This window comes from Cyprinodon variegatus, unplaced genomic scaffold (genome assembly GCF_000732505.1).
Source record: "Cyprinodon variegatus isolate N-32 unplaced genomic scaffold, C_variegatus-1.0 Scaffold6, whole genome shotgun sequence".
Classification (NCBI taxonomy): domain Eukaryota; kingdom Metazoa; phylum Chordata; class Actinopteri; order Cyprinodontiformes; family Cyprinodontidae; genus Cyprinodon; species Cyprinodon variegatus.
In genome coordinates, this window is record NW_015150459.1 from 2,926,355 (window position 1) to 2,944,262 (window position 17,908).

Genomic DNA, 17,908 nt, shown 5'->3' on the forward strand with positions numbered 1-17,908 from the left:
CTAAAGTAAATAACCTCCTTATTTGGAGGTATAAAACATCTAATCTCTTTGGGGCCTGACCTGAATACCTCAAATTCAAGCTCGTACATCCTGATCTTGGCTCCTATCCTTTCACCTTTCTCAGGGTCAACAGTGAGAACACTATCCAGGGTAGGAAATAAGCTCTGGTCTGCTGTACTGAATCCAGAGAGCCTTCATTCTTACAGACATCATTAAGCAGAGGACACACACTAATGATGCTGGTCACATTGGGACTACAGCCTCCTGGAAAGCAAATACAAAAGTCACACAAATATATTGAACAGCTAAAACTATTGGTTATAAAGCCCCAAACACACAAAGGTGATAACATTAGCATGTGTGACACACAGTACATGTAAAGAAATAATGTTTTATTAAACTCCATAAGGTGCAAAGGATTGTGGACGACCACATAGCTTAAAGCAGCCGCAAGGGAGGTGAGGAGGTCACTATGCTAGGAAGCATACTGCTTCCTGGTCCTAGCTCCTTCCCAGCTGTCAGTACTATTCAGATAGCACTTAATAAGGTGACTGTGGACAGATTTCTGCCGTCGCTTAAAGGTTTCAGGGAGGCTGTTCTTTCCCCGGGTGGATCATCAAAATAAGTGGTTCTCCTAATTGTCAATCATTCCAGTGATATGTTTACGTAAGGCCCTCCCACGTGCTTGTCCCCATTTTCACTTATCGGTGGTGAGTCTGACATGGTGTAAAAATTGCAAATCTTCTTTTGGAAAGTAAGCTTGTATGAGTGTGAGAGGTGAAATGGGCTTGTGCACGCTCTTGCACAGGTTTATTAGGCGTTCCCTCTCTGGAGCGGGAACATGGTTGGGCATATGTACCTTTAAGTGTTCTTACCAATTTGAGGTATTAGGATCGAGCCAGAGCATCCTAATTATGCCTTTACGAAAGGTCTGATACCATATGAGTTGGTTATCATCTCCCCCTAGTGGTCTGGAGTTTTTCTGTTTTACTGGGTTCATTTTTATCTTTTCTTAAAGGTATATTGGAGGATTTTCGCAAAATTTTTGAAAAGACCCGCCCTCTCAACTTAAAAAAAAATGCATGTGCAGGACCATGCAATCGGCCATTTCTCCTCGTGCTGTTCTCTGACTGTCTGAATCCGTAGCTCTCAACACATATATGCCTGAAAGTGTGCATGCCCAGAAAAAGACGAGCATGTAGGACGAGAAGGATTGACAGGACCAGAATGATTGACAATTAGGAGGTCCACTTACTGAGATGTTCCCCCCTCAAATAAAAGATCGTCCTCTATATCTTTAATGCATAGTTGTACCTGCATTTTATTAATTCAAACAATAGAGCTGCAAGTTCAATAAAATATGTCTGACCCACAGAAGCACTAATAAGCGCTTTTATAATACACCTCTCTATTCCATATGAAACACATACTGGATTTCATGTTATGCTTGGAGCGAAATCTCTTGAAGTTGGATTTAAGTTGTTTCTTCAAACATCTGCAGCATTACCATAACTGCTCTGAAAAAAGATTGAGTTATCATCAGCTGGTAAAAAAAACTGCTGTTCCCAGAGGTCGGACTTCAGAGATAGAAAGTGCAAAACACATTATGCCTTTAGACTTTTTAATCAATAAATTAACTGCTTAAATGATTCTAAACCTCAACTTATGACAGTGCTTAGTACTACCATGTTGGATATAGTAATAAACCTGTAGCCACTTACTAAAACTAGGAACAAATGTATTTCATAAATTTTTTTCTCTTTTTATTTTTAGTCTTTCATGAAACTCTGGGTGTCTTTTTAATTCCTGATCTCAGTTTTTGTCTGCAAGAAAAGCAGCCAGGTCGACTGAGCATTATTCAGAGCAACAGCCCAGAGGGCCATGGTAACTGTGGATGAACTGAAGAAATCCCTCTAAGATAGGAAAATCTGTCAACAGGAGAAATATTAGTTGTGCACACCACAGGGTTGGTTTTAATAGAAATGTGAAGCAACTGTTGAAAGAAAGCTTAAATAAGTCTGGTTTGTGAAAACCCACGTAGAAGACACAGCATAGATGCTGAAAATGTGATACCTGGTTTAGTAATAAGCTTTTCAAATTTATCCAAGAGCCTGCATTTGATGGAAAACAATCACAGGTCACTCGAAACACATCATCATAATACTGAATAATAGTAGTAGTATCATGGTCAGGAGATACTTTTCTTCAGCAGGAAAACTGCTTGAACCAAAGGGTTATATTGGAGTCAGTTAGAGGCTCCATAATAACTCTTTGATTATATTGGAGGTTTAGACCAAAGCATCTTTATGGGTTAGAGCAGCCCAGTGAAAGTCCATAGCTTGGAATAATCTTTATAAATACTTGACAATAGTTGTGCATAGGTTCACTCCTTCCAACTGAACGCTAGTTTTAAATTCTTAACTAGCATTCAATTGGAAGGAGTGCACCTATGCAAAACTATTCTCAAGTATTTATAAAGATTATACCAATTGAACGCTAGTTAAGCAATTTTTCAAAGACGAATTGGCAAAAATTCAGTTTTTAAAATTCGGTTGTGTAATAGTAGACGGACCTCAAAAGATTAGCAGCTGTAAAAGCAGCAAAACAGTCCTAGTCAAGATATTGGTTGAATTTTAATAATTTACAGCAATTTATTTCCGAAAATAGATATGTATTTATATGTATGTACATATATATATATATATATATATATATATATATATATATATATAATCCGTATTTTTTCTTCTGTTTCACAGTTCTGCACTATTTTATGTCTTTTTTCAATCATATAAAAGTCAGCAGCAGTGGAGTGGGATAAATGTATAAACCTTTTACATATTTGACAAATACTACAGCTTGTGTTTGTTTCACTTTGATAAAAAGAACACTTTATTTAAGCACTGGTCTACATGAACCTAACCCTAAAATATAAGTAATGAGCCAAATGTAAAAGACAGCTGAGTGAACTGCCAAGCGGATGAGGTGTCTTCATTTCCCTGACCGTTACCTGCCGTTACTCGGCTCTTTATTCTTATATCCCTCCGCCCCGCGCAGCTTGAAGCCCCGCCCCCTGATCCCCCACACCAAGCAGGAGGGGGAGGAGCCATGGAGCAGACACTGACACGTAACAGTCCTGCGTAGAATTTAAGGAAGAAGCTGCATCTTTTTCTATAAACTCTCTTTGGAGCCATCTGACCCACTTCACACTTGATGAACAAGCCAGCTGCTCCATCCTAGCCGCTTGGAGGGGCCTCCGGAAGCGACCGACTCAGGACTATCAGACAGAAGCAAAGGGAAAGCCGAAGTTTAAAATGAGGTTTTCAGTGTTTATTTCTGTCCTGCGCTCTCTCGGCCCGGTGGTTATCGGCATTTCATTGGGCTTCACGCTGAGTTTGCTGAGTGTAAGCTGGACGGAAGAAGCGTGTCCCCTGGAGGGCAAGGAGAGCGAGGATGTGGCTTCGGGTCAGGAAGGACTCCTCAAAGGAGCCCGAAAGCCCAACTCCATTTCAACTGGCAACGATGTGGAGTCTGAAGAGGATTTCGAGCCGAGAATAGTCCCATACAAACAAGTCCAACCGAGTGCTCCAAAGAAAGTTTTCAGGTCAGTTTAGGGTCCCCGTTCATTTTTGGTTTCTGATTCAGATAAATGAACAGTGTGATGATGATCAGTTACTTCAGACCTCACAAAACACAGATGGTCAGGTGTCACAGTAAGGCTAGTAATTATAAGATTATTAATGTAAAACACAGGGGCGACCCCAGTAAGTTCTACAAGAGGGAACGTGGGGGGCTCCTGCACCCCCCCCCCATAAAAAACAAAAACCAAAGCAAAATAAAAACAGCCAGAAAAAAGTTTTAGGAGAACTTTTTTACCTTTGTAATTCTTTCAATAATTTAATTTTAAACTTTATTTCTCAAGACACACAATAAACATTTTATGTAGTTTTAATTTTTAGTTCAATTAGAATTAGTTTTATGATATTTTTCAGAATAGAAAAAAAAACTTTGGGATTTCCAGATGTTGGAAAATATAAAAAAATGCACATTTCTTTCTGAGAAATCTGATATTTAAAATGAGAAGATAAAAAAAGTTTTGTTTTAAAAGAAAACTGCCAAAAGCCTGCTTTTTTTCATACATGCAATTAGAGTTGATGGTGGGGGAAAAAAGATGAAAAACAAAAGGCTAATAAAGCCAAAATATAAAAAGCTGTAAAAAAAAAAAAAAAAAAATCTGCTTGTCTTCAGGTGAATAAAACAGCAATAAGTCCTAGCTTTACTGCTAAAAGGGGTTATAAAAGTAAAAATAAAGACTAATGCTATTTTTACTTATGTATTTTCCATAGTTAAAGGAAAAAAAAATGTTTTGTTTTTAAAGAAAACTGTCCGTCTGCTCCCCCCACCCCCCAATTCTAACCATTAGAGTTGATTGTGGGAAAAGAAAATATGAAAAACAATAGGCTAATAAAGCCAACGTATGAAAAAAGAGGAAATAACCTGCTTGTCTTCAGGGGAATAAAACAGCAATAAGTCCTAGCTTTACTGCTAAAAGGGGTTATAAAAGTAAAAATAAAGATAATTGTATTTTAAATACCTAAAGGAAAAAAACCCCAAAAAACAACACAATTCTTGGTGTACAAAAATACAAAAAAGTACAAAAATATTGTTCTGTTTGAATCATTTAGGAAAGAAAGTAGTTAAATTTAGAAACAAAGATAGGACCTTTTGTTTGATTATCTTTTAGCTTATCAGCTTGTGTCAAAAACATTTAAAAACAGCTCCTAAATTGCACCCCCCTCCCTTTTTTTTCCCACATCCCCACCCTTTCTTCCACCACTAACAGTGACGACTGAAAGACGGTTTATATTATCTGTCCACAGTCTAATTAAAGCGTGAAGCAAGCTGTCAGAGCTCTCCAGAAGTTTTCTGCTTATTAATACTGACCAGGCCTTAAGACTGAAGCTGAGGCTGACAAGGTGCCACTGTATGCCTACACACTGAAGGATGTCTAACTTACATTTTCTGCATAAGCAGGCAAACATTTCCTAGAACCTGTGGATAGAGAGCTTGTTTGAATGTTAACCCGCACATCCAAGAGTGGCTGAATTTCATTTCAGTTTCTTGAAATGGTCCTTATGTCCAGGTGAAGGTTTTGCTAAAATTAAAGATGTCCTTTTGAGAATCCTTTTAGGAAGGATAGACAGCGATATTTTAATGATCGGCCGCCCCTATGTACCAAATCATTGCTATTATTTACCTGTACACAAACTTTTTTTGCACACCCAAATACTTAAACCTCTCACGGCTGGGGTAGTTTTGCTTGTAATTTAATATTTGTGTGAATTATCCAGATAAACAGTCTTAAAAGGCTCAAATTTCACATGTAGTTTCTTTACTTAAGGACAATTAAAGGAGCATTTACACGATACTTTCCTTTTGAGAAGTATCTGCAACTGTTGGCTTCAGTTTAAAAATTGATGCATGGTTGGGACAAAATGTCCCATGATGGATAATAACTGAAAAAAAATCTTATATTGCTAAGGATTAAGTTACTTTATCTACATAAAAAAATGAGGAAAACACATTTTTGAGGAACCTAAAGTGAGATCACCTTTATGTTTCTTACACATTTAATAAACAAATAGCTGCTAATACCTAACCGATAGAAGTAGAAAAAGTGACGGTTTTAAGATGTGAAATCTTTTAAGATGCTGTAGTTTTACAAGGAGATTAACCATCAATAACTAGGGCTTAACTGATGCCATGTGGGATGTAGGAAGGAAACTAAACTGCTCTGTTGATTATGATGAATCACATTGCAAGTCCTTACCCGTTTCATTTTCTGCAGAAAGCGGGTTTGTCTTTTTTTCCCTCTTTGTGTCACAACGTTTGACACATCTCGGATATCCATAGAAACCGATAAAATCGTTCGACCCATTTCTCCAATCCTGTGGTCTTCTGTTTTAATCTGGATACTAGCCATCAACAACTAGGCTCTCTGGCCTATTTTAGCTCAATTGTTGTTTTTTTTCTAGCTTTTGTCTCTTGCTCCCATTCCTTCTTTCAGCCGTAAAACAATTCTTTAAGATTTAGATCTGTAGGTTTAAGATAGACCTGTTAAATTTGAGGTAGATGTTGCACAGAATGATGTACCGTTCTGCTCCTCTGCTCCTAATTGAGTAAACTATGATAATATTATATTTGGTTTTAAATTTGTCAGGCTTTATGGTCAGCTTGCTCAGTTTTTCCCCCCTGAATTTGTTGAAGGGTGTGGACTGAACCACTTTAGCCACTTTCAATGGCTGCTGCTTGCAGGAGAGAACGTGCTGCTATCCTCACAACTCTGGGGGCGTTTAAGGAAGACAGACATGTTAGTTTGTTTTACAGGTGATTGCGACATCTTTTCTGGCATGAATCTGGGTTCACCTGTGCAGCTGCACGTTTAGTGCATGTGTGTGAACAAGGTTGGAACTTTGTGGCAAATAATGGGGTTGCAGAGAGACGCATTAAAAGGCGTAGGAGAACTATAGAGAAAAAAAATGGTTTTAGCTGAGTGAAAAGCATGTATGGCTTTCTGCAGTTTTTGAGTGACTTTTGTGACCAAAAGTATTTTTAAAACGTCTAAATGTGGCTGTCTTGTGAGCAAGACAAGGAATCCAAACCTTCATTCAACCAGCTATCCAGCAGTCTTTTTAAAGGTATAGTGGAGGAATTTCGGGAATTTTTGAAAAGACCCACACTGAAAATAATAATGACACGGTTTTTGGCATTTACTAAATCATATTTAGTTACTTTAACACAATTGTTTCATGTTACCAGGGTAGGACATAAAACAGTTGTGTTAAAGTAACTAAATATGATTAACTAAATGCCAAAAGCGGTTCCATTATTTTTTATTCAGGGCACCCTCTCTACAAGAAAATGCACATGCACAACCCTGTACCTGCTTCTGAGACGGTACGCCTATTAAACGTGTGCGAGAGCGTGCACGAGCCCATTTCTCCTCTTGCACGCTCTGTTTAAAATTCTCTGTTTGCATCGCTCATACAAGCTTAATTTCTAAAAGATTTGTAATTTTTTCGTTATGTCAGACTCCACCGGTAATGAAAATGGTGATGAGCACGTAGGATGGCCTTACGTAAACGTATCACCAGAATGATTGACAATTAGGAGGACCGTTTATTTTGATGATCCACCTGGAAAAAGAACATTCTCCACTATACCTTTAATAATATAATTTGATTATTTCTTTTTTTCTAGTATGAGAGGAAGGAATCATTCACTTTTTTTCAACCAGCTGACAGGCAGTGTGCAGCAAAAAGTGGAGAGTCAGCACTCTGTTAACTCCCGAACTCGCTTGTGCCTCTAAACACAATGAATAGTGTAACAGACCGTTTGAGCAGTTTTAAAATCCTTTCTTTCTGCACTTGCTGCCATGTTTTTTTTAGGGCGAAGTACATAAGCACGGAGCTTGGTATGCGAGAGCGTCTGTTCGTCGGAGTCCTGACCTCCAAAAACACCATCAATACTCTGGGCGTGGCGGTGAACCGCACCATCAGCCACCACCTGGACATCGTGGTCTTTTTCACCGGCTCTCGCAACCGCAAAGTCCCCCATGGCATGTTCGTGGTCTCCCACGGAGACGAGCGGCTGATCTGGAACATGTTTCAGACCGTCAGGTATGTCTTAGACCACTACATCAACGAATACGACTGGTTCTACTTCATTCAAGACGACGCCTACGTGGAAGCGGACCGCATCAGAGAACTGGTGGAGCACCTGAGCATGGATCGGGAGCTGTACATGGGGAGCCCTGAAGAGTTCATCGGCGGGGAGATGGAAGGGAAGTACTGCTACGGGGGGTTCGGTTACCTCCTGTCGCGCAGCTTACTTCTACGACTTCAGCCCTTCCTGGAAAACTGCAGGAATGACATCCTAAGCTCCAGGCCGGACGAGTGGCTGGGAAGATGCATCATTGATTATACCAGCACCAACTGCGTCAGTGAATATGAGGTGAGTTGACTTGTATTCATGTCTTTTTTTTTTTCCAGTTAATAACAACATCTTGAGGGTATAAAGGTTTCAGACGGAAACGATATGGAAGGAAGCAGTTCCTAGTTTAGACGATTATTAAGCCACAAAGAAGAGGAGTCATCTGAGACAGCTGTTTGACAGGCTGCAGCAGGGGGGTTCTCCTCCTCTCAAGGAAAACATAACAGTCCCTGTAGAAATCATTACTTTGCCTCTGGGGCAGCACTTAAAATGACAGACAGCTATATAGAACTATAATAACGGTGCTGGCAGAAAGACTGTATTCATATTACAGAGCAGAGAGCTCCAGCCTTTTAACTCTGCGCTGCACCGGGGGCAAGAAGGACAGGTAAACAGGCTTTGGGTACACAGCTGAGAGGTTAGGTTAGGTTCAATGGTGTGAAAATCCCCTGTGGGTCAACATGCTCTGCTCCTCTAATGTCATTAGCATTTAAGGTCAAACAAGCTTTTGTCCTTCTGCCTGCAGGCATTTTCTTGTGTCTTTCAGCACCGTTTGCTTTCGTTTCTTCTATTCTTTGCAAAATGTTTTTCTTTAATTATGCATTTTGTTTACAAATGTGTGCAGTGCCGTTAAACAGTATTTGTAATCTTACAGATTTTCTTTGTTTTTGTCACATTGAATGGTTTAAAAAAAATCAAACAAAAGTTTATTCCAGACTAAAAAAATAACCCAAGGGCGGGTTTATCTCAACCAACCTTGCCTTATGTGGAAAAATAATTACATCCCTTGTTGATTCTTGAGTTAACCATGATTGATAACTTTTGTTTAGTTCAGTCTGAATTTACCACCATGGCCTGGTTACTGAAATCGTTTCAGTAGAACATAACTGGTTACAGATGGTTTGCTAAAAGTTGACAAAAAATCAGCATGTCTCTGTATAAAGAAAATCATTTATAGATTGTCATCTAACTGTGTCTTCACAGTCGTATCTACCAAAATCCAATAATGCGCATTTTGAAGTATTGCGTCAGAAAAAGCTTGATGGGAATGCTTAAATCCGGAAAAAACAACTCCATCAAATATATGTGTGTATATATATATATAAAAAAAAAAAAAAAAAAAAAAAGATTTAACGCTCGTTTGAGCTGGCTTTTGGCTTTCGCAAAAAATTTAACTAACATTAAAAATATGTTGACGAAAGAACAACTTGCCCGTCAGCAAGTGGTCAGTGCTAGACTGCAACCACTACTTACTGTTTATTACAGCCATACATGACAACGTAATTTGGATGACCTATGATGACATTACAGTATTCGGGTGCTTGGTTAATTGGCTTCAAACTAATTGGAAACACCACAAACAAACTTTACTTTACTTAAAATTCTCTTTTCAGTTGGATGGAAACTTTCCTACAGATACTTATGGTTAGGTTATATTTGATGCACAGAAAATGAGCCGCCCATTACAATATCTGCACTATTTATTAGGGGTGTAAATCCCACCCATCATGGCGATTTGATTCAGTATCAATTTCCTGACCGAACGAATCGATTATTTACAACACTCAAGAATACATCACGAAATACTTACACACAAATGACTTGAACCCGCAAGGGTGTGTAAGTCATCTTTTTCCTCCGCCATGTCTAGCCTGCCTACTGTTTTTGCAAATGTGTGTGTAAGCGGAAAGAGGGTAGTGGTTAAAGGAAGCGAGGTAGGAGGGTAAATTGGCTTTAGCGACACCACAGGAAAGGAGTCAGAATTATGTCCAGGAGAAAATGGATAAAAATAGGCCGGAGAAAAAAAAAACATGAATCTATACTCTTGCGGACGTTTCGATGCATTGTATCGTCAGCTGTTGGATCGATGCTTGCTCGCCATGTTTTTCCACATCGATCTGTCCTTGTAGTTCTAAATTTTTTTATGATGCAGAAATTCTGTCTGCATGGAGGGGTGTGGAAGCTGAAACTGACATTTGGTCGCAGGGATGCGGCACGCATTAACCAAGTTTTATGCAGGAGGTCTGGAAGGAATCAAGCACAACATCTGAGTTCACAGAGACCTTACCATAAACCGCTTTCCCACTGAAACCCAGGTTTTTCAAAACCGGGTCGACCCGCTAACAATCGACTTTTGGCTCTTTTCCGATTTGACCAAAAAGCAGAGTCTGACCCCCTGCTGGCGTCCTGCGTGGTTCGCAAGGTTCGTAGGCAAGTTTGGTTGTGGCTGGTTTGTCGGAAGCATCTTGCTAACCAGTTAGCAACTTAGTGCTAGTAGGTTCCCAATGGGAAGTTACATTAGGACCAAGTAGGGCTGGGCGATATAGAAAAAAAGCTTATCGATAAAAAAAAATGCATATTGATCGATATCGATAATTATTGAAAAGATTTGAAACCATATTTTATGTGCAGCTCTGCCTGGACTTTTTATAATATTGCAAAATGATTTAATTTTAATAAAAAACACAAACACAGACTTCGCCCCCGTTTCCTGCTTTAACCTGAGTTATTACTTTGAAGTTTCTGGCCCCTCAGCATTTTTATCTCAATTGTTAGAACTACGTGGGAAACTGCCCAGAACTGAAAATATATATATATTTTCCCGAAGATTCCTCGGAGGAGAGCCGCGTCGGGGCCTACACAGCTCGTACTCCTGCGGGTGTGAGCGGCTGAGATGATGATAAAAAAAAAAAAAAGTTGGTTTCGTTATCAGACTGGTTTTCACTGGTTCCCGACACATTTTCCAGATGACTGTGGTTTGTTTTTGGTCCGACTTGCCATGACCGAAATACTGCCAGACTGCCGAACTACAAAAACCGTTCTTTGAAACAGTTTCCTCCGCCTCTCCTTGCTGCATCTTCATGTGCTCTGTGTTGTGGTTTGAGAGGGCGGCGCTTGGTGACGGCGTGCCTGGGTCCGCGATTGTGATTGGTTGGGAGGAAGCAGTGACTAGCATAAACCTACATGCTAGGCTACAATGAGAAGGAAGGAAAACTGTTTCTTTTTTATCGAACTTTTATCGACCCTCTTTTTTTCTATTGCGCCACACGTCTATCGATCGATATATATCGTTATTGAATTATCGCCCAGCCCTAAGACCAAGTAGCACTAAATTGGTGACTTAGAAACGACACTGTCAAGGAACGCTATGGACAGAGGAAACAAGCAAGAGGAGGAGAGTTTTGTGTCGGAGGTCGTGGATGAGTCTCCTCCTTCATACAGTTTTTATTTAGAGGAGGAAAGTGGGGACAAAGATGTTGTGCAAGAGGATGCCAGGGCGGTAGAAGCTTGGTTTGGTGTAGAAGGCTTACAGCCGTACATGTTTGAGCCCTTGCCTCGCAACGCTGCCAGTTCTGTTAGCTCTACTGTACGCCTGCCAAAGACAAAGACGTCCCTCTCCATGAACATTGGGACGGAACTCAGTGGGAAAGTAAATGATTCCTATTTCTTATTTCAACCATTGCGTATATTAGCTGCGACATATGAATAAAGATGCTATGACCGAAAAAATTAGATTGACAGATGACTGTTGATATATGATTGGCCGAATTTAGGTGTATATGCTGACGTATAACTGACCTGCATAAGAAAAACCCCCCACAGATTTTAGGACAGGATTTTTCTAAATTTTGGGACAATATGGTCTGATAAAGAGTATATTTATATACATGTTTAAGCTAGAATGATTTGATTTATATATCACTTCTTTACGACTTTAACAGGTTTTTTTTTTCCGGCTAGTGTGAAAAGGGTATTCGACTCAACAGAAAGGAATGATGGGGGAAAGATGGCTTCCATGAGGATAAAACCCCTACAGCTGGCAACATTTTATTGATCACCAAGGCTTTTGGGGGAATGTGATGTAGACTGAGTCAAAATTAAACACAGTATCCCCGTTACATCTGACAGAAACTAAAGCCAGCACGCCAGCATCATGGTGGCAAAGTGTCATAGTCTGCCTCTGCATTGCTGTCTCTGGAACAAGACAATCATTCATGCCTTTAATCCTCAGGGATGATGTCATTCTTACATTTGGGAAAATCCAGCCACACATTGAGCCAAAGTACATCAGTAGGTCCATATCTGAATGGCTCATTAACAAAAAACTCTCACTGTAGGTCTTAAAGTGGTGTAGTCAAAGTATGCACCTTAATCTGATTAGCTGATGTGGAGTGAAATATAATAGAAAACATTTACTTAAATGAAGCCAGTTTTCTGAAAACAAGACTATGGACTGTTATCATAAAAGGAACCTTGAACAGCTGGAGCAGCTTGTGCTTAAGTTTAGTGGGAATTATTTGAACAAAGTCTGTTTAGTTTGCATTGCTCTTTTCCCTTTTAAGGAATCATTATTTAAAGACTACTTTTTGGATTTACTAAAGTTCTATTTGTCTAAAAAGATTTGATTTGAAGCATTTAAATAAAAGAGACAGAATGGGGGCAAAGTTTTCCACTGTATGTAATATCTAAGGAGAACTTAGTAGATTTAACAGAAGAATTTGGAAAAGAGCAAAACTTGGATTGCCTATGTAGTAAGTATGTGCAATCTTTGGATTTATTTTAATTTTTAAATTCACTAAATTGATTTGAAAATGTCCTTTAGTCCCTTTTTCTACTTCTTGGCTCCTGTCCAGAGCTGCAAGCTATCTTGTTGCATAGTTAAGGGGGGGTTACTGGGCTATCTGTAAGTGTCCTGAGCCAAAAGTTAGCCCCTTAGATAAAGGAGACAGGCAGGGAGAAGTTAACAGGCCCTGAATGGTTGAGAAACAGCTTGAAAACAGGACCAGACGTCCTTTCTTTCTCTTTTTTTCTGTACAAAGGGAACACTGATGCCAATTAGGCACGGACAATGCTTCAGTAAGTGCAGGGCTACAGGCTGTAAGCTGTTGGCAAACATTTGTAATAGAGCGGCCTTGCTGCTTCGTTAAGCAGTTCCTCCTTCTTTCTTCTTTCCATGACTTCATTAGATTGTTTTTTTTTTTTTTATCAGCATGTGATAGAGTAGTGTGAAGGTTCAGCTCACTGAGCAAACTTTCCCATGGAGAAAGGACTCTGATATGTAGTCTAGATGGCAGAAATGTTGGAAAGGAAGTAACGCTCCATAACAACCAGCATTCGGCATGTTTCTGTCATGCCATCACATCTGATGAAGAGTGCTCTTTGTTTTCTCTTTACAGGGACTTGAGTACCACCATTACGAGCTCGGAAAAAACTCTGATCCGAGCAAAGAACAGAACGAAAAGTTCAAGAGAGCTCTGACTGTTCATCCGGTGTCTGATCCTGAGCAGATGTACCGACTGCACAGATTCTTCTCTGAGATTGAGCTCCAGAAGACTTACAATGAGATCGCTAAGCTGCAGGTAAGCAGATTGCCAAGAGTCACGAATCACCTGCGAGTCGGTCTGAAAAGCAATCTGGGCATTTCTCATCTTATTATACCTCACACAAAATGACAAAATAGGAGTAAAGCAGACATCTTAGAGTAGCAGACATAATTAGAGTATCATGTAATTATTTTGTTCCATTCAGGACATGAACCTTATATAATTCATTTACAACACAGATTGATATTTTCTATATGCTTTTTTTGCTGTTAAGTTGGATGATTATGGCTTTAAGTAACATAAACCAAGAATCCAGTTTTATAGAAAATAGATCCTAGAAAAAAGTTGATTTTATAAAGAAATAGCAGTAAAGCTGGTCAGTAAATGGATTCTGCGCTAGTTGTAGGTGTAGATTACTCCATCAGTGCATTAGTTCACTCCTAATTTTTCTTTTTTTTTAATTTATTTTATTTTTTTTTTACCTGAAACTAAAATCCTCACATGACTGCCGGTAACTCTGTTTATAGTTTTAATTTGTTGATTTAAAAACATGTTTTAAGATTTGGCCAGTATCATTCCTTGTCTCTTTATTCAAATTTTTATTTTGCTAGTTTTTCAATGTTTTTAATTTTTCTTTTAGATAATGCACTGGTTGCATTAAAACATTCAAAGTTTCAGACTTTGGACCTTAAAAAGTATTCCTTCCAGAAAATGTTTAAGTAACATGTGTAGTGTTGATGATTATTACAAGTCTTACTATACTTTTTCAATGCAACACACGTGTATTAAATTCAAAATATTAGAATCCTGACACATTTGAACCTGATTGGGAAGCTATGCCTGCCATACTTTCTTTTTCCACCTAACTTTCTATATGTTTTATTGTATATAGCAGTCTATGATGTGCAACTTTGTTTGCAGTGATGGTCCAGAAGTGTTCCCTCATTGTGAAAGTTCTGTCTATTAAAATTGTTATTGCCATTATGTAATTATTTCAGAGAATTTAAAAGCTTTTTTTATTGGCTGCCAGTCATATTTATCAGTTAGTTTTGGGTTATTTGCTGAATGTCTAATTAAAAACCCTTGTTGTGTGTCTGCAGGCGGAGATTAAAAATGTCAGTGTGCTCGCTTTTGAAGGCAACAGAACCTCTCAGTGGCCTGTCGGGGTCAATCCACCGTTTGAGCCGAAATCTCGGTTTGAAGTTCTGAAGTGGGAATACTTTACAGAGGAGGAGATATATTCCTGTATCGACGATGCTCCTAAATGCGAGCTCCGCGGCATTGATAAAATGGATGTAGCGGACGTCATAGAAACAGCCATAGAGGAGCTGAACAAAAAGTACAAGCCCACCTTACATCTGAAGAAGCAGCAGCTAATTAACGGATACAGGCGCTTTGACCCCACCAGGGGCATGGAGTACACCTTAGACCTGCAGCTCGAGGTTGTTAATCAGAAAGGTCACAGCCGGTCTATAACCAAGAGAGTCCACCTGGTGCGACCCTTAAGCCTGATTGAGATCATTCCCATGCCCTATGTCACAGAAGCTACAAGAGTTCACATCATTATACCTCTTACTGCTGAAGACCGGACCTATGTCAGCCATTTCCTGGAGGTTTTTGCCTCCAACGCCTTTGAGACGAGCGAAAATGCAATCCTGACGTTTCTGTTCATCTACGACCCGGAGGAGGCTCAGCATGTTAATCACAATGATATATTTGCGGATGTGAAAAATCAAATCAATGTTTACGAGCGAAAGTACCCCGCAGTGAAAATCCCCTGGATAAGCGTCAAAACGGAAATACCGTCGCAGATTAAATTCATGGACATCATCTCCAAAAAACACCCGGTGGACACGTTGTTCTTCCTGGCCCACGTCAACACAAACATCAACGCTGAATTTCTGAATCGCTGCCGCATGAATTCGATTAACAACTGGCAGGTTTTCTTTCCCATCCACTTCCAGGAGTACAACCCTGACGTGACCTATCACAACCAGCCGCGTCCAGCAACGGTAGATCTTGTAAAAGACGTGGGACATTTTGACCGCAGGTCGTTCGACGAGGCGTGCTTCTACAACTCTGACTACATGGCCACGCGATCTCGAATGTTGGCCGACGTCCAAGAGAACGAGGATATTCTGGAGAGCCTAGATATCTATGACATATTTGTAAAGTATTCGGGTCTGCATGTCTTCCGAGCTGTTGAGCCAGCTCTTCACCAGCAGTACCGCTATCAGACCTGCAACCCCAAACTCAGTGAAGACATCTACCACAGGTGTATTCAGAGCAACATGGAGGGCCTTGGTTCGCGATCGCAGCTCGCCATGCTGCTTTTTGAACAAGAACAAGGAAACAGTACTTGAAGATACCCGACACATTTCAACTGCTATGTTTTTGTTAAAATGGACTGAAGATGTTGGATTTTTTCAGAGTCCTTGTTGGGTAACACAGCAACAAGTCCTCTACCAGCTTTAAGTCCAACCCTTCATTTCTCCCTCAATGCCTTTTATTAAAGGCTTTTTGGTCAGCTTTTGTTTAGTTTCTTTTTTTTTTTGCCTAGTTTTGATATACTGATGCAATACAGGTTTGGAAAGAAGCTGTTTCTACAGGATTCGCTGGAACCAAATGTGTTAGCGACACGGGCAAATCAAAAAAATGGCATCAAGCAATTTTGACCACTAGGGGAGCATAAAAACCCCCAATAACTTGTGGTTTTGTGGTACCTTTAAGGAGGTTGTCCTTGGTGGTAAAGGATTTATCAGCTTTCAACTGGAAGCTGTTGCCACACTAGCTACCAAAGGCTAACGCTAATTAGCAGTAGGCATGGCCGCATGCTGGTATCCTTGCAGTTTGAAATTTTTTCTGTTGAGAGTTAATAGGACTTGTCAAAGCAGTTGGAGTTTAGAGTTGGAGCCATGACTTCTTCCCCACTTGTTGCTGCACACTTCAGGTCAGCTGACTGAAAGAAGACTACTTCTTTTCTCCTATGCTAACAAGGACAAATTTAGCCCCTTTGAAAATCAGTCAAGCTATTGAAAGAAAAATAGCTCCACCGATCACTCAGAGACGCAGTCGCCAGCCCTTTAACTCTCCGGAGAAGGTAAGCCCATGGACGTCCACTGCTTGTAATTGTATAACCCAGGAAAATATTTCAAAAGTCAGATATTTTTATGGCATAATTCTTAATTAACGACATTTGGCCTAAAACGAGTTATTGAGCGTATGGGTTTGCTATTCCAACCTTCTTTAGGTATCTGAAAACATCTTCATGTTGATGTTTATTTTATACTTTATTGATCCACACTTTAACATTATTTCAGCATAATGCAATTATGTCTTCTCAGTGTTTATTTAAAATTATCTTAGGGTGAAGTGACTGTAGGCTGGCTACCGGAGCAGACAGCCCAGCTAACGGTGATAATATTCTGTGCAACAAGCAAGTTTACTTGAAAACGACAACAAAATTTACTTCTATTTATTCTGTATTTTTGTTCTGTGTTGAAATCAAAACTACAGTAAATGATTTAATGTTTTTTTTTTTTTTAATACATTGTGTTAAGGAATAGCAGTTCGATTTAAGAAAAAAAAATATCAACGTTCCTCTTTATTTTTTTGGGCCCTTTTGAAACCTTTATTGAGGTGTTTACTGAAGGTCTTCAAGCTGTAGGAATCTCATTCCGACCCTTACTTAGCTGGCAATAGCTATGTTGATTGGATACTGTTTGAGGAAGAATGTGACGAAATCCAATGCAAAGATGGAGTACACAAAACTCACCTTAGGCGAAAATGGATCAGCTGAGAACAGTAACCCACAGCGTCTAGTAAAAGTATTATTAGTCCTTGAACTTTTTTTGCTTCCTTCTTCTCAGGTAGCAACCCAACTTTAATTTATTTCATTTAACTTTTAAGAGTAGTTGATAGAGTACTAGCAGTGTAGAATTGTGAATTAAAAAAAAAAAAATTTCAGCATTTTTTCCCCCCAGGTTTAGCTGGAAGACGAACCGCCGCTCCAGTCTTTAGTGTTTTGCAGCCTCTTACAGATAATCTATCTGGATTACATTTTATTTAGCGCCTTTCATGTTTCATCTCATTTTAACTTCCATTTAAACGCAGAAAAAGGATGCCCCCACAGCATGATGCTGTCATCACTGTGTTTCATAATGGGGACGGCGCCTCCAAAATAATTTAAGTCCAAACATTTTATTTTTGTCTCATCTGACCCAAGTCACTTCTTAAGTAACATTAAAGTTTTAGTTGCACCATATTCAGTCCTGACGTTTTGCAAACAGTGTTGCCCCCCCACCCCCCCACCCCCCAGATTGAACCTGTTGTGGTCATGCATTAAAATGGTCAAGAGGAATTAACGAGGCATCAGGAGACGTGAATAATTTTTGACATTTTCTAAATTCTGATTTTGCGTCCTGATCGGATCACATAGCGACGATAGTTTTCATTAGGTGACGTGATGTACCGGGTATGGCTGCTCATGAGCGAGGGTGGGTTGTTGGACCAATGACTTAAACAATAAGAAGTAGGTAATTATTTAAATAAAAAAAAAAGCGTTCATTGCTGCTCTTAGATGGGTTAGAGGA

At 39.6% G+C, this 17,908-nt stretch overlaps 1 protein-coding gene across 1 annotated transcript; it reads left to right on the forward strand.

Moving 5' to 3' along the window:
* The first annotated feature begins 3,140 nt into the window (after positions 1-3,140).
* LOC107085089 (chondroitin sulfate synthase 2-like) lies at positions 3,141-17,605 on the forward strand. The gene is made up of 4 exons (XM_015375239.1): positions 3,141-3,604; positions 7,449-8,013; positions 13,170-13,352; positions 14,417-17,605. The coding sequence occupies exons 1-4, from the start codon at positions 3,315-3,317 to the stop codon at positions 15,677-15,679; spliced, it is 2,301 nt and encodes a 766-aa protein (XP_015230725.1). The 5' UTR covers positions 3,141-3,314; the 3' UTR covers positions 15,680-17,605.
* The last annotated feature ends 303 nt before the right edge of the window (positions 17,606-17,908 follow it).

Bases quoted from the DNA above. Each gene is read 5' to 3' on its own strand.
- LOC107085089 (XM_015375239.1), top strand. From the start codon at position 3,315: ATGAGGTTTTCAGTGTTTATTTCTGTCCTGCGCTCTCTCGGCCCGGTG. The intron at 3,605-7,448 runs GTCAGTTTAGGG...TGTTTTTTTTAG, and splicing joins GCTCCAAAGAAAGTTTTCAG to GGCGAAGTACATAAGCACGG. The intron at 13,353-14,416 runs GTAAGCAGATTG...GTGTGTCTGCAG, and splicing joins ATGAGATCGCTAAGCTGCAG to GCGGAGATTAAAAATGTCAG.